Source organism: Notamacropus eugenii, chromosome 6, assembly GCF_028372415.1.
Source record: "Notamacropus eugenii isolate mMacEug1 chromosome 6, mMacEug1.pri_v2, whole genome shotgun sequence".
Classification (NCBI taxonomy): domain Eukaryota; kingdom Metazoa; phylum Chordata; class Mammalia; order Diprotodontia; family Macropodidae; genus Notamacropus; species Notamacropus eugenii.
The window spans coordinates 348,227,309-348,248,230 of NC_092877.1; the positions used below are offsets into that span (position 1 = coordinate 348,227,309).

At 37.7% G+C, this 20,922-nt stretch overlaps 1 protein-coding gene across 3 annotated transcripts in view; it reads right to left on the reverse strand.

The window, feature by feature from the left end:
• Positions 1-20,922, reverse strand: part of NAALADL2 (N-acetylated alpha-linked acidic dipeptidase like 2) — a 998,881-nt gene that overhangs the window by 51,808 nt on the left and 926,151 nt on the right. For all 3 annotated transcript variants that reach the window (XM_072620248.1, XM_072620247.1, XM_072620249.1), the window contains one exon: positions 14,209-14,407. In XM_072620248.1, the coding sequence (XP_072476349.1) occupies positions 14,209-14,407 (199 nt within the window). The remainder of the gene's footprint in view (positions 1-14,208; positions 14,408-20,922) is intronic.

Sequence of the window (20,922 nt, forward strand, 5' to 3'; positions counted from 1 at the left end):
AGATGAGATAATATTTACAATTTACAATAATGGCAACATTTACAATAACATTGTAAAGTTTTAAGCAGACTGTCCAACACATTGTAAATGCTTCTTTCCTTCCTAGTTCTCACTTAATAAAAGCATGTTGACTGATTAATGCATCTTCCTAAGTAATGCTTAAAAAAAATGAGGTATTACCAGTCTGTAGCATTCATGGCTGGGCATGCAACAGTAGTTTGCACACTTTGAAGAAATATCCTTTTTAATAGCCTGTCAGGACTTTCTTCAGCCAAGCTTAAGGTAGAGAGAATACAAAATTAAAAGAAATATTTCATCATGTTTTCTGATGTACTAGAAGACAATGGCATTTTTCAACTAGCAAGCAAATCCCCTAAAAATGTGTATCTGTGTTCTTAATCCTTGATGTCTTGGGTGAATTTCCAGTCAATGTTTTTCATTTTCCATTGGCAACAGAAGCTGGCACATTTCATCAGCTTTCTAAAAATTTCCATTTGTTTTCCAACGCTCTATTTAATTTCATAGTTAATAGGTCTGTAAAATGGGAGAAAATGGAAAGAGTGAAAATTCAACATGACAGTCACCTGCTGAGGAAGGATGTTACTGGCCGCGAGGGAGCTCATGTTACCTTCTTTCTTTTTGTTTTGCACACTCTAGCTGCTCACCGTTGATTGTTAAAGTTAGCTCAGGTTAACAGATCTGATCATCTCCCTCGTAGATCATTTAATGCTTTGCTTAAAAAATAGCCCTACTCTCATTAGCAGTGAAGAATTGGAGACACACCTGAAGGCTATTCTTTCCAAAACCTTGGCTACCATCCCTCTCATTTCACATCACTACACAAAGAGCTAGTTACTTTTGTGTGTAATTATCCTTCTTAGATTAGAAAAATAAGGGAAAGCAAATTTTTAGTCTACATTAGGATTAGGCAAGTATGAGCAGGATTTCTGCCCAAAAAGCGGTTACATGATTGAAAACAGCATGGTAAGCTTCTCTTTCCATTCTTAGTGTTTAGGGTGAGACCTGAAAACATATTTAAAGAAAAAGGCTAATTCTCTGCATGCTACAGCTATTGTTTGTGCTGTGAGAAATCCCAGGTGAGTCGTTTGTGAAGGTATACAAGGCTACAACATTAGAAAATGACAACCTCAGATTAAATATAGGGAAAGCAAGAAGTGAAGCTATCTAATACCTTAACTGCCTGGGATGCCCTCTCTCCTATCTTAGCCAGTAGATAAACTATCCATCCTTTAACCTCCTTGGATCCTTCACTGTCCCTCGTATCCCTGGATACAATATGAGCTTTTTGAGAGCAAGGTGTCTTTTCTTTCTTTCTTTCTTCTTTCTTTCTTTCTTCTTTCTTTCTTTCTTTTGTCTTCTTTTGTCTTCCTTCCTTCCTTCCTTCCTTCTTTGCTTCCTTCCTTCCTTCCTTCTTTCCTTCCTTCCTTCCTTCCTTCCTTCCTTCCTTCCTTCCTTCCTTTCCTTCCTTCCTTTCCTTCTTCCCTCCTTCCTTTTTGTTTTGAGGAAGCAAATCTGCTACATTTTAGAAGTTCAAAACCAACCTAATAGAATACATTCACTTTTTACCAGTCTTTGACAAACAACTTAATAAATACTGGGGTCTTCTTTGCCACATCCCTTCCTCCTCCCCCACAATCTGCACCAGCCTGTTTGTCATATGAAAATCAAATTATCCTTTAGATAATGGGTTCTAAAGTCTCTGGATCCTTCTCAGAATAATGTCTTAAACATGTAAAGTAAAATATATAGATTTAACAAGAAAAAGAATGATATTGACGTATAATTATCAAAATATTTTTAAAAATCATGGACCCCATGTTGAGAATACCTGCCTTTAAATCTTGTTAAAGGAAAGGCTGTTACCCATAGCTGTCGAACTCTAAGTAGCTATTTCTCTAGTGCCAGCATCACCATCAACCAAAAGGAACTTCCCAACATGTACCATATGCTAAACTAGAACTAGGCACTGTGGGGAATGCAAAAAAGGCATACAAGTCATGACCTTTGCTCTAAGAACTTTAATGTTCGAGTAGTAGAAGATACAGAAGCTAATTCAAAGATAATTCTTTTCATGACTTCACTGTGTTTAGCTATAGGTGGGTCAGACATATTGCTGAAGGTGGCATGGAGAAGGCAGACTTTAAACTGGGCCTAGATATGGCTTGGATTTAGACAAGGGGTAAGGACTGAAAGAAATATCCTAGGAATTGTGGAGTAGGTAGAGCATGCACAAAGGAATGGAGGTAGAGATGGACACAAATGTCCACCTCCCCAAAACACAGACACTTTTTTCTACAAAAGTAGGTCACAATGGTTTTTCAAGCAAGGCTCAGTTTTGACTCTCCCAGATTAAATCCAGCTATACATCCCTCATCTTACTACATTCTTTATTTCACTTCTAATTCATAAGTTAACCAAATTCTACATAATGTTTAGAAAACAAAAGAAAAAATAGGGTCACTTAGGTTTTATATTGATATGCCAAAGTGGGGAAGGGAAGGGAAGGGAGGAGATCAGACTAGATAACTTTGATTCCCTTGATTCTAAATTCTATTTTTTTCTCACCTCAAATTTCTTCATCATTAGAGAATAGAGGGCACTTGTTATCATTTCCCCATTCTACTTCTTCCCTATTAATTATGACCTGAGATCTCAAAAATCTCTTCACTTCCTCTCTCCCTGTAAACACAATCTGAGTTACTTTTTCCCCATTTCCAAAATTAACATTTCCTTCTAGAGATGGAAGAAAGCTAGGACATGGGGAACCTATGGGACACAGACACAACTAGAGAAGCATGACCAAATTTCAAGTTGAAAAGCTCATCTTATTCCATTTATCTGAAGTAAATAGAAACCCTGAAATTGAGTGTACATTATTTTTACGGATCTCCTACAGCTGTGCATTCTTTGATTTCTATTTTGAGACCATCAGATCTCAGACTAATTAGTATGATAAACACATAATTTTCAATTGAAATATTTTTAACAAGCATTCACAGTAAGTGTCTAATCATATTGTATTCAAATGTTATCATGCACAATGGAAAAGATCCTTTGTTTTACCATTAGCAAAATAAGCAACTGAAATATGAGTTATGAATTTTAGTATATTAGTTTGGCTGCTTTTGAACTTCCTGCATTTTTTTCTTCTTTAAAGAGGTAGCATTAGAAATATAAAACAAGTTCATAATTATAATGCTGGTGTATACTTTTAACTATGAAAGAAAAACGAGAAAAAAGTGGTGTGTGTGTGTGTGTGTGTGTGTGTGTGTGTGTGTGTGTGTGTGTGTGTGTGTAATTTCCAGCATTAAAAAGGATCTATCTCTGAGTCAGGTCCTCAATACTTTTCTTAGAAATTACAGGTTGTATAGATTAGAGTACTTTATTCATGCATGGATTCTTTTGTGCATTTGACTTCTATTAAAACATTTAAAAGCTTTATGGTAATTCTTAATCACTAGTTTATCTTTTCAGAGTCTAAAGGAATCAGAGACTTTACTGATAGAATTAATGACAGGAGAAACAATTGTGGGATTTTAGCTCCATTCAGACCACCCACACCTCACAAAGGAAAAAAAACAGTATAAGGACAAAGTAGTCATTATCCCAATCAAACACTGAACATGCAGTTTTATTATCACTTACATAACTAATTCTTGTGGAAAAGCACACTGAAATATAATTGAGAGAATTTTCCATTACACAATATTTAAATTTCTCAAAAACAATTAAACATCAATATATAAAGCTGTGGTATTTTGATACCTGGGGAATCAATAATTATTGAGATGTTTTAAATGGATATGTTCCAGAAAGAGCAAATAAGAATTCTTTCCACTCTTTTTCAGATGCAAAGTTCTCAAGACTTGTATGTCTCATAAGCCCTTCAGAATTCCTTATTTATGAGGACTTGGCAGATAGGTGTACCGTATTACCAGCAAGGAACCAAAGAGGGGAGACTCACAAAGGATGTCATTAGTGAGGCGCATGAGCAGGGGGAAGGGTGGAAAATGAATTGGTAACAGAAGGAGGACAAACGGTAACTGAGAGCCAGAAGATATATGCATTACTACTCAAGTAATGTCTAGAAAGCTAATGGAAGGTCCCTAAGATGTTGAGTTGTGTTATGGAAAGCATAACAGCTCCACAGGAGGGTAAGGCATGGATCAGTTGTCCTCTGTATCTTGTCTCACATAGGTAACAGCAGAGATCCCTTAATATAATGAAGTCAGAAGCAATTTGACATTTATTCTATTCCCATATCTATTTCAAAAGCATATTAGCAGATTGTCTTGGATTTGATTGACCCTAAATATTTCTCTGCATTGGGCCTAAAGCAGGTCTAGCCATTTCTACATCTGCATCCTACCTGCTGAGCTACCTCCTTCTCTCTTCCCCAGTGATTTGGATTTCCCAATGCTTCATCACTAGAGTCAGAAACAGGAGACTCTTGGGCTATGAGGAAGACAAAACAGAATGTCAAGGTAAAGACCTGAAATCAGTAGATTAGAGTGGTCTAGGCAAAAAAAGAAAACATGCCAAGTGATGGTTAGCTACAGAAAGAAAAATATTGTTCTGAGGCATGCGCATGGGTGGCATTATATATCATACTGGGCTGGGTGCTGCAGACAAATGAACAAGAAGAAAAATAGCCCCTTCAGTCTTCGAGTAATTGGATACATACAATATAAGTACAGAAATGTATATCAGTACAATTTGAGAAGGAAGAAAATACCAACAACTTGGGTGAAAGGGAGCTCAGAATAGTTTCCTTTATGCAGGTAGGAAATAAATTCCCTGATGTCATAGAATTTGGGTCCTGCAATAGAATTATAGAAGGCCAGGGCCAGATAGGATGTTGGGGGCCACCAATTCCAACCCCTTTTCCCAGTTTATAAAGAAAGCATTCTCTAAAGCAGCTAAAATAGCTTGCCCAAGGTAACACAAGTTAACAAAAGAGATGGGACTGGATGCCAGGTTTGATGATGTCAGTCAATAATCTTTCTTCACATGCTAAAGTTCTAGTCAAATATGAAAAAAATAACTTGTGTTCAGCATTTTACTTTTCCCCAATTACATATAAAAACAATTTTTAACATTTTTTTTTAAAACCTTGGGTTCAAGACCAGTGCAACCAACACAGACCAGCGCAAAGCAGCAGGACAGGACCCAGAACAGGATTCAGGGCACCACCTGCAGCAGTTCCCAGATTCCTCAACCCAGAAATGCCACAGATAGCTTCAAAGGTCAGTGGGAGGGCTCCAGAAGCTACCATTTTCAGAGCCCTCCTCCTAGAGCCCCTTGGGGAATTGAAGGCCTGCTCACATCTCAGCCCTGAATGGCAGCCCTGGAGGACCTCCACCTAAAGCCTGGTGGAATTGAGGCACTGATATGATTCTTAGCCCTGAGCTCCACCCAGGGGTGAGGAGGAGCACTGGATGTGGAGGCTGTGGAGAGGGAATTCAATTGCAGATTCTGGATAGAAGAGATTTTTAGTTGTTCCCAGACCAGTGCACAGGTCAGTGGAGGAGTAGACACCTCTTTCTTGATTGTGCCACCTTGGAGAAACTGAGAACTTACAGGTCCCCAGAATATATCTCCTCTCAACAAAGGTCTCAAAAGTCAAGTAACTGGCTGAGAAAATGCCCCAAAAAAGGGAGAAAAAATAAGACTATAGAAGGTTACTTTCTTGATGAACAGGTATTTTCTTCCATCCTTTCTGATAAGGAAGAACAAAGCATAACATCAGAGGAAGTCAAGGCTTCTGTGTCCAAAACCTCCAAAATAAATATCCAATGGTCTCAGGCCATGGAAGAGCTCAAAAAGAATTTTGAAAATCAAGTAAGAGAGGTGGAGGAAAAATTGGGAAGAGAAATGAGAGTGATGCAAGAAAATCATGAAAAGCTAGTCAAAAGCTTACTAAAGGAGACCCCCCAAAATGCTGAAGAAAATAACACCTTTAAAAATAGGCTAACTCAATTGGCAAAAGAGGTCCAGAAAGCCAATGAGGAGAAGAATGCTTTAAAGACCAGAATTAGCCAAATGGAAAAGGAAGTTCAAAAGCTCATGGAAGAAAATGGTTCTTTAAAAATTAAAATGGAACAGATGGAAGCTGATGACTATGAGAAACCAAGAAATTACAAAACAAAACCAAAAGAATGAAAAAAGTAAAAGGTAATGTGAAATATCTCATTGGAAAAACAACTGACCTGGAAAATAAATCCAGGAGAGACAATTTAAAAATTATAGGACTACCTGAGAGCCATGATCAAAAAAAAAAAAAAAAGAGCCTGGACATCATCTTTCATGAAATTATCAAGGAAAACTGCCCTGATATTCTAGAACCAGAGGGCAAAATAAGTATTGAAAGAATCCACCAATCACCTCCTGAAAAGAGAAACCCCTAGAAATACTGTAGACAAATTCCAGAGTTCCCAGGTCAAGGAGAAAATATTGCAAGCAGGAAACAGTTTGAGTATTGTGGAAATACAATCAGGATAACACAGAATCTAGCAGCTTCAACTTTAAGGGATCAAAGGGAATGGAATAGGACATTCAAAAAGTCAGAGGAACTAGGATTAAAACAAAGAATCACCTACCCAGCAAAACTGAGTATAATGCTTCAGGGGAAAAATTGGTTTTTTAATGAAATAGAGGGCTTTCAAGCATTCATGTGTTTGAAGCATGATGAAAAAACCAGAACTGAATAGAAAATCTGACTTTCAAACACAAGAATCAAGAGAAGTATGAAAAGGTAAGCAGGAAAGAGAAAACATAAAGGACTTTCTATAGTTGAACTCTTAACATTCCTACATGGAAAGATAATATTTGTAACTCTTAAGACTTTTTTCAGTACTTGAGTAGTTGGAGGGATTACACACACACACACACACACACACACACACACACGCACACACACACATACACATATAGACAGAGAACACAGGGTGAGTTGAATAAGAAGGAATGATACCTAAAAAAAATAAAATTGAGGGGTAAGAGAGGAATATATTGGGAGGAGAAAGGGAGAAATGGAATAGGGTAAAGTATCATGCATCCACGAGGCAAGAAAAATCTTGTTCTGTGGAGGAGAAAAGGGAGGATGTGAAAGGGAAAAGGGGAAGCTTACTCTCTATACATTTGGCTTGAGGGAATGACATGCTCATTCAGTTTGTTATGAAAGTATATCTTGTACTACAGAAGGATAGGGGAGAAGAGGATAAGTGGGGTGGGAAGGATGATAGAAGGAAGGGCAAATGGGAGGAGGGAGTAATTAGAAGTAAACACTTTTGGGGAGGAACAAGGTCAAAAGAGAGAATAGAATAAATGGGGGGCAGAGCAGGATGGAGGGAAATACAGTTAGTCTTACACAATATGATTATTATGGAAGTCTTTTGCAAAACTACACACATACAGCCTATACTGAATTGCCTGCCTTCTCAGTGGGGATGGGTGGGGAGGGAGTAAAGGAGAGGAAATGGAATGCAAAGTATGAGGAATGAATGTTGAGAATTGTTTTTGCATACAACTGGGAAATAAGACATACAGGTAATGGGGTATAGAAACCTATCTTGCCCTGCAAGAAAAGAGAGAAGATAGGGATAAGGGAAGGGAAGGGAGGGGTGTGACAGAAGGGAGGGCATATCGAGGGAAGGAGTAATCAGAATGCAAGGCATTATGGGGTGAGGGGAGGGGAAAGATGGGGAGAAAATTTGGAACTCTAAATTTTGTGGAAATGAATATTGAAAACTAAAAATAAATAAATAAACAGAAAAAAATAAAAAAATAAAACCTTGAATTCTAAAATCTCTCCCTTTCTCTCTCCTCTCTCACTGAGAAGGTAAGCAAACATGTATAGTCATACAAAATATACTTTCATGTTAGTCATGTTGTGAAAGAAAACACAGACAAAAAAAATCCTCAAGGAAAATAAAGTAAAAGAAGTGTGCTTCATTCTGTATTCAGACACCATCAGCTCTTTCTCTGGGGAAGGATAGCATTTTTTATCATAAATCCTTCAGAGTAGTCTTGGTTCATTGTATTGCTGAGAATAGTCATTCACAGCTGATCACTTTACAATACTGCTGTTACTTTGTACACAGCACATGTCACTTTGTATCAGCTTCTGCAAGTCTTTCTAGGTTTTTCTGAATGTGCCCTGCTCATCATTTCTTACAGCACAATAATATTCCATCATAATCACATACTACAATTTGTTCAGCAATTCCCCAACTGATGGTCATTCCCTCAATTTCCAATTTTTTGCTCTAAGAAAACAGCTGCTATAAATATTTTTATAAATATAGTCCTTTTCCTTTTTTAAAAAATCTCTTTTGCAAACAGACCTAGTAGCGGTTTTTCTAGGTCAAAAGATATGCATGGTTTTATAGCCCTTTGAACAAAGTTCCAAATTGCTCTACAAAAATGATTGAATCAGGTCACAACTCCATCAATAATGAATTAATGTCACATTTTTCCCACAACTCATCCAACTTTTGTCATTTTCCTTTCTTGTCCTATTAGCCAGTCCAATAAGTAGGAGGTAGTACCTCAGAATTGTTTTAATTTGCATTTCTCCAATCAATAGTGAGTTAGAGCATGTTTTTACTTCATCTAAAAAACTGTTCATATCTTTTGATCATTTATCAATTAAGGAGTGGCTTTCATTTTTATAAAATTGACTCCGTTCTATTGGGAAATGATGCCTTTATCATAGAAACTCGCTTCAAAATTTTTTTCACAGTCACAATTGCTTACTGTAACTCTCTTTATCCTATATGCTATCCCTCCTCAAAAATATTTTGATTCTAACACCTCCTACAATCTTCCCTCCCTTCTCTTATCCTGTTCCTCTCCTACTTTCCTGTAGGGTAACATACATTTATATACTCAGTTGAGTGTGGATGTTATTTCCTCTTTGAGTCAATTTCAATGAAAGAAAGATTCACTAACTCCCTCTCAGCTCCCCCTTCTTCCTCTCTACTGTAAGCTTTTTCTTGCCTCTTTTATGTGATACTTTGCCACATTCTACCTTTTCCTTCCTCCCAGAGCATTCCTCTTTCACCCCTTAATTTTATTCTTTTATCATCCCTTCATAGTCAGCTGACACATGTGACTTGTCTATACATACACACTCCTTCTAACTTAATAATGACAAAGTTCTGAGTTACAAGTATCGTCTTGCTATGTAGCAATGTAAACAATTTAACTTTATTAAGTTTCTTATTATTTCTACTGCTCATTTACCTTTTCTCTTGAGTCTTATATTTGAAAGTCAAATTTTCTATTCAGCTCTGGTCTTTTCATTAGGAATGCTTGAATGCCTACTATTTCATTAAAAGTAAAATACTAAACAGAAAGTTATTTTTTCCTATTTGACTAGAACTTTAGCATGTGAAGAAAGATTATTGACTGACATCATCAACCTGGCGTCCAGTCCCATCTCTTTTGTTAACTTGTTGTTACCTTTGGTCTTTTCATCAGGAATTCTTGAAAGTCCTCTATTTCTATTTCATTCCCTCCGCCCTGAAGTATTATACCCAGTTTTGCCAGGTAGGCAATTGTTGGTTGTAATCCTAGTTACTTTGCCTTCCAGAATATCATATTTCAAGCCCTCTGATCCTTTTATGTAGAAGCTGCTAAATCTAGTGTTATCCTGACTATGGCTACATGATACTTGAATTGTTTCTTTCTGGCTGCTTGTAATATTTTTCTCCTTGAAGTAGGCCGACAGGAAAGGTCTATCTCAAGGGAAGTTGAGTGGAGCAGAGCACAGCCCTGGCCACTTGCACTGGGAGGAACAGGACCTGAACAGACCTCCAGGCAGAGTTCCTAGCAAGGAAGGTCCCAGATACCTCAACCCACAAGCAACAAAGAAAGCTCCAAAGGTCAGTGGGGGAGGGCTTTCCCAGCTGGGTGAGAGGGAATGGGGTTTCTCCAGAAATAGCTCCAGGTGATGGCAGAGGCTGCAGCAGCAGACTGTAGGCAGCTACGAAGGCTGGGAAGCAACCTGGATCCATTATTCATGCAGCTTAGCTTAAAGCCTCTGGTGGTAGGGAGCAGCTGATCTAAACCCCAGCCCTGAGTGATGACCCCACCCCCACCCAAAGCCCAGGGGAATGGAGCAGCTGAGTCTAACCTCTTGACAAAGGATTCAGAAGTCAAGTAACTGGCTGGGAAAATGTCCAAAAAATGGGGAAAAAAAGGCCATAGAAGGTTACTTTCTTGGTGAACAAGTGTCTCCTCCCATCCTTTCAGATGAGGAAGAACAAGGCTTACTGTCACATGAAGTTAAGATCCCTGCCTCCAGGGCCTCCAAAGTGAACTTAAATACGGCTCAGGCAATAGAAGAGCTTGAAGAGTGAGTTAACAGCTTGCTAAAGGAGAACCAAAAAAATGCTGAGAAAAATAATACTTTTAAAAAGAGGCTAAGTCAATTTAAAAAAAATGTCCAAAAAGCCAATAAGGAGAAGGAGGCTCTAAAAAGCAGAATTAGCCAAATGGAGGAGAAGGTTCAAAAATGACGGGTTCGACTACCCAACTTCCAAGGTTCTTTTGAATTCTAAATTTATCATCTTAAACATTTTCATCAGATTAGTATTTCCCTAACTATCCCTTTGTATTCATTACTGCACTCTTCCCCCACAAAAAAAGTCTCAACAAAGATGATTGCTTTGTTATACAAAGAAGAAATTCCAAATACCTTGGCATGACATTCAACACATGCCACAATTTGGTCCTAACCTTTCCACCATACTCCCTTTCATTAATCCACCTTTCAGTCAAACTATTCACCACATTGTTCCCTGAAGAAAATGAATAACTTCCTACTTCTGCTTTTGTTAGACTAGTTATCTTTACTCTAATACACTCTCTATAATTGTTTCTTTCTGTCAAAACCTATCTGAACTGACAACTTCTCAAGAAAGTTTTCCTTGACTATTATAGGCCATAGCAATTCCCTGCTTTTCTGATCTCTCATAAAGTACACTTTCTACATCATCCATTGACTTTTAGACTCTATTCCCATGTATTGTTGACCTTTTCATGTCTTTTCCCCACTTCAACAACTGAATTCTAAGATGATTGAGGGTAAGGACTCCAGATTATACCTTTTTTTATTCCTAGTACCTAATATAACTTATTTTACATAGATGTCTATTGGTATTAGCTGCACCACTGGGGGCTCCAAGCCTTGAAATATTCTGATATTCATTAAAGTGAATGAAAATATTCCCAAACTAATATGTTTTAGTGTTCACTGACATTTCTGTAACAGGTAGTAAATATAAGGACATAAGCCAATTTCAAAATGCAATATTTGGCTTTACACAGTCAGCTTTTATCAACAACTTTTTATGAGGTAAATCCCTTTTGACCTCTTGCTTTGATGAGAATTCTCATTACCCCATCACACTGAAGATTGTGTGCTTCTTGGGTGAAGATCATCTCCAGAGTTTTCTGCTTAGTATGAAAAATGAAATTAACTACTGCTCACTATATTTCTTTTTCCATGATTTCTTTTCATAACTTTATCACTTTTCTCCATATAGTTATGGTTCTGTCTGCTAAAGAATAATCCTGTTCTTTCATAATTTTCTTGGCACATTACTAATGCACCATCCTGGAAATTTCTAACAGCCTCTCCTTCCTAGGTTTAAGGGAAGAAAAATGATGCAGCTTTAAAAAATTTCCTGTTTTGTACTTTCAAGGATGAATTTTACAATCCAGAATACAGAGTCTACCATCTATATGCAACTGTGCCATCTGTTACATCTTTCAAGAATAGGACCAGAATTCTGAAATCAGCATTTACTAATTTCTGGCATAAAAGTTAGTTATATTTAAAAATAAATCCACTGAGTCTGGATGCACAGATATCAAATATCCCAATAATCTACTATTTCATAACGATGGTGATGACAATGTAAAATGGAAAGAATGATGGGTTTGGAATCTAGGAACCTGGGTTCAAATCCAGACTCTGTCATAAACTGCCTTGTGTGACCTTGAGCAAGTCACTTCAACTCTCTAGGGTAAATTTCCCTATCTGGAAGACCTAGATTAGCTCTAGGACCTATTCTAGCACTAAATCTATAACACCATGGTTCCTAAAGTCTTTTCAGCAGCACAGATATAATCTCTATATAACTCTTCATCTTTAATGAGTTATCTGGGTTCAAGGCAGCAAAGTATAATATGACAAAACAAAAGAATGGCCACAAATCTCTCCATTCTTAGGGTTGAATCTGAAATTGGCCTTTGATGATCCCAAGTCCAGCTCTTTACCTACTTACTTTATGATAGGCTTCTCATGACCTATAGCATATATAAAGGGAATAGACAGAAGGTACAGATTAATTTATCACTTTCATGGGAATAGAGGAAAAAAATCAGACATTAAAAAAATACACACAGAAACTATTTCATGACTGTATAATGTATAATATATATTATACATATAATATAATGTATAACTGTACAATGTTGGAGCAACACTATCAACACCCCCATCCCCCATCTCCAAAAGTTAGCTGGCTTCTTAATGAACTTATGGGAGAACATGGATGAGAGAATCACAAAATGGGCCCCGACGGATGACAGTAATAACGATGAACAGGTCATGATCATGACGACAGCTGCAGTTAAATAGAAACTGAATATTTGCAAAGCAGTTTACAAGTCATTTCATTTGGTTCTCACAATAATTTCATGAGGTAGGTACTATTTTCCCCACTTTACAGACAAGGGAATTGCTGTTGTTGCTGTTGTGTCTGTCCTTTGTTGCTGAAGAAGACCACGCCATCAGAGAAATGATGACACGACTTGCCCTTGACTTTGTTTTGAGTGAGGGAAGGCTGTGCAGGTCACCAGCCTCGCTTCTCCTCCAGAGCCCTCTGAATCCAGTGACCAGATATTCATCAGGATGACTGGAGATGACCCAGGATGCATTGGGGAGACCTTGGCCCCTCTAGGTCAAGGTCTAATCAGGAGCTCACTTAGGGTGAGGTAACCCCCATTCAGTGAATAGGCAGGAAAGAAAGCCCACTTGAACTAGATCCCACATTCATGAAAGTACTAGAGGATTATAAACCAAATGCACGATTTTAAGCACAACAATTATCAAACTAATAAAACTCCATCAGGTGAAGAATTCACCATAATTTTCTGAGTAATGAGATTCCCCTTTCTGTGTATACCTATTTGTTAATGTTACAAACCTTTCTCATTTCTTTATCAAGAATGTTATTAAACAAAAGTTATTACTATAAATTTATCCTCAACAAGAAAATACATAGGATCATAGATATAGAGCTAGGAGGAACATCAAAGACCCTCCCTTTTATCTTAAAGATAAAGAAGCTAAAGACAAAAGAGTGAGCAAAATATTAATAGCCAATTATGGGGGAGATCCAGGCTTTTTCCCTGTCTTATTTCACTGTTCAGCTGGCCAGCCTTTGAAGGACACTACTGACTTCTGCCAACAATTTACCACCTAGACCATCTAATCTAAGGTGAATTCCTTTCCATTGTGTTCCACTCAAGCAAGTTTGGTGGAGGTGGATTCTTTGTCTAGATTGCCCAAGGCTGGGAGTGATCTAGATACAGAGATTGTCCTTTTGGCTAAGAGTGACATGATGCGACTCTCTTAGCTCCTTACTGGAGTGAATCCACATCTCATTGTCATATTCATTCTCTCATTAATCCTGAACCAATCAGAGTGGATTGTCACCCTTAGGAATACCCACTCTTCCAAGGGCATATAATCCATGAGTCTACCACTATGAAGGGTCTTTGGTATTCGAGAGTGCCACTGACCTCTTTTATTAATAAAATGCTAGCAATATTAATAAAATGATTAATTACCCAGAAACTATGCCTGTCAAACTTTTTAAACATCACAGTAAATTAAGCAATTTGCATAAGGTCATTTAGGTAGTGAGTATCAGAGATAGAATAGAATTTCAAAATTCAACGGGGCCTTAGAGATCACTGAGTCCACACTCCTCATTTTACAGATAAAAAAGCCAGCAAACTAGGAGGTTTAAGTAGTTATAACGTATAATTTGTTTCCTTTCAAGAGACAGATGTCAAGTGTAGCCACTGGCGGGCACGCTAGTTCCAAAATCAAGAAACAATTTGACCCAGGAGGCAGAAATAAATGAAGTTCAGAGTAAATGTTCCTACCGGTAAAAACCTGGAGGCACCTGCTGCACTAAGAAATTCTTTTCCAGGTCTTGGAGAATGTCATTCAGCATCCTGACACGGATGGGGGCTCTCTCTTTGGGATCATTGGCAGGGCGCATTTCATCTGACTGGAATAATTCTGCACTGTCCCTCAGGCGAGAAGCCATCTCCAGCAGTTGGAACATGTGGGGCTGGTCACCTGGTAAAAGAGAAATAAACGTTTCAGGGGGGTAATGCTGATATTTCTCAAGGAGCAAAACTTGTATGTTAAAATCACTACCTTTCCTCCTAGACAAGATATCCAAGTGAGGCCAAGAGAGGGAAAGCACACTATGGAAAGAAGCCACACAGATGGAGCACATGAAGAATTGGCCCTGGGAGCTCCCTCTGGATGTGTATTAGAAAAAAAAGCCTCAGGGCAGGATACTTATTTACATTTTGACTCTCAGGTTACATTGGAACACAAAGTCTACAGATCCTTTGCAATCTTCCTCTCTAAGCCCAAACTCTCCTGACTTTCTCTTCCAGTCATGCAAATTGTCCTGGCAGCAGCTGATGGCTAAGGTGTCATTCCTCTAGCTGGAAGAGCTATGAAAAGTTTTTGCATCCTGTGAAGCCCCTGATTAGTCCTTAGAGTCAGAATGTCATGTGCAGCGCAGAAATTTCATGGACAAAAAAAGCAATGTGTCTGGTCCACTATAATGAGCTTGTATGCCCTGCTTTCTTGAAGTGGATTTGGGACTGTCATTCAATTATGCTAAAGTATTTGAATACTGTGAAACACTTCTAGGAACATTTCACAAAGAAGTTTTTTTCACATAGCCCAGGGATTTTGTTTTCCAAGTACTGGCAAAACCATATTTTTTAGTATGGGAAATTAACAAAATCAAGATCTTTTGAAAAACACCACCATATTGGGACAGTTTTAATGTAGTTTCCCTGAAGAAGCTATGCCATCAAAAGAACAAGCCTGGTGGTGTTATAAAGCACGAATAAAGATGATATACTGGGGACCAGAAAGAAAGTCTCAGAAGGGAGAAGATTTGGGAGTTAGCAGGTATAGGTGCTAGCCTTGAGATCAGTTTTATGTGACCTTGGCTGTGGCCTTTAGCCACTTTCCTGTTCCCCTCTGAATTTTTACCAATACCACCTCTATGTGAGGATCATCCACAACAACCTTTTTTTTGCTTCTATTCCTAGGGTGAAGAGTATTTCTGGGAAATGTAATAGAAGCAGTCAGACCTAGCCTGTTGGCTTCCATGCCTAGAACACTCTACCTTCTTATATTCTCAGGTAACCCTCGAGGATTTATTAAGTGCCTACTATGTGAGCATGGAGAGGACAAGACAAATGGGAAACAGTCGTTGTCCTTTTATAGAATTCTTAACTCATTTTAAAAACTTAGCTAAAAAAAGAAATTTACATGATAACTTTGTTGTATATTTAAAGGGAATAACAAGTTGTACATAATAGATTTACAGTTTCATGTGTTATCTTCAATATATTATGTTACAAGAATGCATATTTTATTCCATAAATTAAAAATGAAATAAATAAATAAATAAAAATTCAGCTCAAATGTCACCTTCTATGTTAGGTATTTTCAGATTCCTCCAGTCTTTATGGCCCTTCCATTGGTTAAGATTAAAATGTTCTCTATTTTTATTTAATTATTTGTCTCCATGCTCCATCTTTGTGCATTTCCCCAGGGCCCAGAGCAGTGTTTGGTACATAGTAAAAGTACATAAATCCTTTACAATTGATTGCTTGGGTTATTCTCTTGCTTCATTTCTGTCCCTTGGATATTAGTTTTTTGGATCATCTCCTCAACTTTCTTCCTTAACTAGAGACTTCCCTGCATACTTACTTCCTCCCCCACTGTTCTCCCCCTTCTTTTTATCAGTACTTTCGTCCTCCCAAAATTAAGCTATATCTACTTCTCTGTAGATGTGTTGTGCCTCTCAGTACAATAAAACTCCTTGATGGGAGGATTGTTTGATTAGGGATTGGGGACTGTTTATCCCCAATGATTAGCATAGTTTTTTGCACATAGTAGGCATTTAATAAATCATGTTACACTGTATATAACTGAAAATAAGGCTTCAGGGCTGCCCACCAATCCAATTCTTTTATTTTTTCTCAACTCTCAGCACATTCCTCAATCTGTCCTAAACTTCCAGACTCCAAGCCCAAGTCTCCTACCCTATCTCTGTAATATCCATCTAACATATCAGATCTGTTTTCTCCATCTCAGAGAATGAGACAGAAAAAGCACTTTTCCTCCTCTTTGGAAGAGATGGTTGTCTCTTGGAGTTAAACAACACATATACTATCAAATTCTGTTAATATGTGAGTGAGTCTAACGGAAAAGCTTTTGTTGTCTTTCTTTTTAGTCTTTACTATAGGGGATTGACGGTGGATGGAGGAGGAGGGAATGAAGATCATGTGAAACAAAACAATTTAAAATAGCTTAAGGAAAATATGTAAAACTCAAGATTTTATCTTGCTATGCTTAGGACTTTGAAATAGTTTCTCCCGTCCCTCTCCCATGCAAATATGAACTATATGTCTCCACTAAAGGAGGAAAGAGTAATAAAAGAGGAAGAAAAAAATTTTACAAGCCTGATTTTAAAATGATCTGTTTAGATGTGAGTTCTCAAGGAAAAGACAAATGTGGTGTTTGAATGGTGGGAGATATCAATTTATCATAAACACTGAAAACTGACACTGACAGCATGAAAATTAATTGAAAATGCCAACCTGACTCATCCTGACATATTTCAGGAGGTCATTAGTTACATGTATCTTCTTTTAAATGAGAAATCATCTACTTTGTTTTTCATTTCAGAGGAGAATGCCAAATAAAGGCGTTCTTTCCCCAGGTGTTTACTGAGCACCTGTCATCATCACCAATAAATAATTATTGAATATCATCCTCTGTTCTTATCTCCTTCGATGGAATGAATGATAATAGTATCACTGGTTTAGAGAAAGAGAGAAAGTGAGAGCACAAGCATGTGTGGAGGGGGAGAGGGAGAAAGATTGGCAAACAGGATCTGCCAAAACATCAACCAAGTGGTCCACACCCAGAGTAGGTAGAGCATAATATTTGCACAATAGAACAAATAGAGCATAATATTTGCACAATAGGACAAATATTATGCACATTTTACAGATAAGGAAATTAAGACTCAGGTAAATTGTATCCTAATTACTTCCTCTCTAGTGCCATTCCTATATTAATTTCTAGGGTAGTCACTGAAAAACTAGAGCAAAGAAATGCTAACTAGATACTAGATAAGGAAGATTAGAATTAAAAATGAAAGAGAAGGAAAAAAAGCAGACATAAAAGTACTTAAGGTGCATGTCCTTTACTACAGGAAACTGGACTTTTTGGACTTTTGAGGGATGTGGTCTAGATAGGCATCTTCAGAAAGGTGTGCTGAATCACAGTTATTACAGCCATTTGTTCCCAAGGAAATCTTCAAGGGCCTAGCCAATTATGATTTTCTTGGACCTCTAGATAGAAGAGGTAATTCTGGGTCTTTCATAATATTCTGATCAGGTCTGGGGAGCTATAACAGAAACATCCCTCAGTTTAAACTCCAAAGACTGGCATTCAAATTCTTGTTCTGAAATGGTGTAGCATTGGGTAAACCATGGTCATCTCTAGTCCCTGATTTTGTCATCTGAAAAAACAGAACCTCTAGCCCATTAGAGAGACCTATCAGGTCCCGTGCTGGGAACTCTTTACTGTCAGTCTTCAAGAAAAAGCTGGATGACCAAGTATAAGGCAAATTACTGAACTTTTCTCAGTCTGTTTCCTTATCTGTAACGGGAATAATAATACCTCACTGGGCTGTTGTGAGGATCAAATGAGAGATTGTGATTCATTTTACAAATCTTAAAGTGCTAGTGACAGTCCTCATCCTTATCATTATTAACCACCTAGCTTCCCTTCAAGGCTTAGCTCCTGTTCTGACTCCTACAGGAGTCCTATCCTAATTCCCTCAGCTGTTAGGGCATTCTCTCTAATATCTTGGCATTGCTTTGTGTTGTCTCGTTAGTGTACATGTGGTTTCCGTCTAATAGAAATGCAAACTTCTAGGTGGTAGAGATCGTTTCCCTTCTTGTCAGCACCTAGTACAGAAACTGGCACTTACTGGGCCCTTAATAAATGCTTTATGGATTAAAATGGATTAAGCGGTTCCTTTCTCTTCCACCTCTGATGGTTTTTGGTTTCTTTCTTTTTTCTTTTTGTGGTCTTTTTTTAAAGGCCCACTCAATTTCATTTTAAATCGAGTGAAATATACTGGTCATACTTGAAACTAGTTGTGTTTTTTTTTGGGGGGGGGAGTTTCTTTTTATTTCAAAAAATAGGCTCACTCCCGAATATTATTTCACAGACCCTATTCATCTAGAAATGAGCTTATCACAGTTTTAAAGGCACTAACAATCACATAACCACTGCTTAGGCTTCAATGATTCATACTGACAAGAGGACGTGTGATTTATATTCTTCTCAAATAGGGTGGTTAAAAATGGCCCGGCAGGTGATTTGGAAGAAGTGGGGAAAGGATGTTACTTAATGGCTTCTTAAAAATGCTTCACGGCATCTCTTGGCAGAAGAAAAGAAATTGCCAGTGTTAGTGAAGTTGGGGGAAACAAGGGCCTTTATTCTGCATTTTCTCTTCCTTCTGCCCCTCTTTTAGGTGTGAATCATAGTGAATCATCTCAATGAGGCATTTAGAGATGTTAAACAATAAATGCAGATAGAGAAAAGAAATGATCCTCAAGTTATTGGAAAAATTGTGGCTCAACATGGTATAAATCCATGGCCACTATGGAAAGCCCTGTTCTACCAAAAAGACTTTTAGTAATTAGAGCTAAAATGGAGAGAATTTCAGAGGGACCAGTCTGTCTTTATATGGCACAAAGTGACAGTTATCAATTTGGTAAGGTGACATGTCTTCTCCACAATGATGACTAGCATATAGTAGGCAGACCAAATTTTCTCTTCCCTCCCTTTCCTTATTCCACACACTTCTGACATTATCTTTTATTATTTCCCCCCCTTTTTTTTTCTAGGATCTGATGAAAAGGGACCACGACCTTGTCAAGGATAACTTTTCTATACCCACCTTTGGTCCTTCCTATATCCTCTAGCATGATAACCTTACTATCACTCCCAGTTCTCCAGTGTTCAAAACACACCCAATCTCTCTGCCAACTTTTATAATATAGAAATCAAAGAAAGGGGGAAAGTATCCTACACATACATGTATCCATCCATCCACACATATGTGTGTGTGTGTGTGTGTGTGTATACCAATACCTTTTCTTTGAGGTGGCAAAAACTGGAAGTTAAAGGGATATCCATCAGTTGGGGGATGGCTAAACAAACTGCGGTATATAAATGTGATGGAATACTACTTGCTATAAGAAATGAAGAAATGACATTTCCCAAAAGACATGGAAAGTCTTTTATGAACAGATACAAGCTAAAGTGAGTAGAATCTGAAGAATAGTACAATGTACTATGTTAAAAATGTACAATATAATAACAATTATATAACTTTGTTGTATATTTGGAGGGCAACACCAGATTGTACAAACGTTTTTGCTTAACTATTCATATTACAAGAATTATTTTCTTTTTCTTCAAAATGGTGGTAATGGGGACATAAAGGAGAGAAGATAAATTTCTATTAATTAAAAAAAAGTCTTCAAAAAAAGCCTCAGTAGGTGATACTATTCCTGGTCATTTTCAACCTATTTAGCTCCTCTTTTTCTTCACAGCTAAATTCCTCAAAAAAGTCATTTTTACTTACTGACTGAATGCCCTTTCTTTTCCTCCTCCTCTTCTTTTTCTACATACTAAATTTTTAGATCAGTATTATTAATTAATGTTTGCATGTTGAAAATGGTGCTAGCCTTCCAATTTTCTGATGCACTACTGAGTGCCACTGTGAGAAATACCAGGGGTCTATGGAACCCACTTTGGCTAACACTAATCTTATACACTCATCTATTTTGACAAATAAGAAAATGGAACCTGAGAGAGAAAAATTGATTCACCCAAGGTCAAACAGCTGTTCGGTAGAGGGGTCAAGACTGTTGTAGCTGTTGTTGAGTCATTCAGTTGTGTCCAACTGACTTCATGACCCCATGGATCATAACGCCAGAGAATCAGGCCCTTTTATCCTCCACTATCTCCCAAAGTCTGTCCAAATTCAAGTTCATTGTTTCCATGACAGTGTCTATCCATCTCATCCTCTGTAATCCCCCCTTTTCCTTTCAATCTTTCCCAACATTAGAGTCTTTTCCAATGAGTCCCATTTTCTCATGGCCAAAGAATTTAGGCTTCCACTTCAGTACTTGACCTACCAGTGAATAGCCTGAATTAATTTCTTTAAGTACTGACTGATTTTATTTCTTTGATGTCTTCTCCTGCGTCACACTTTGAAAGCATCAGTTTTCGGGTACCAAGTTTCCTTATACTCCAACTCTCACAGTCATGCATTGCTACATTGAAAAACCATAACTTTGCCTATACAGACCTTTGTTGGCCTTATCAATGTCTCTGCTTTTTAGTATGCTGTCTAGATTTGTCATAGCTTTCCTTCTAAGAAGCAAACATCTTTTAATTTCATGGCTGCAGTCACCATCTGCAGTAATCCTTGAGCCCAAGAACATAAAATCTGCTTTCAATTC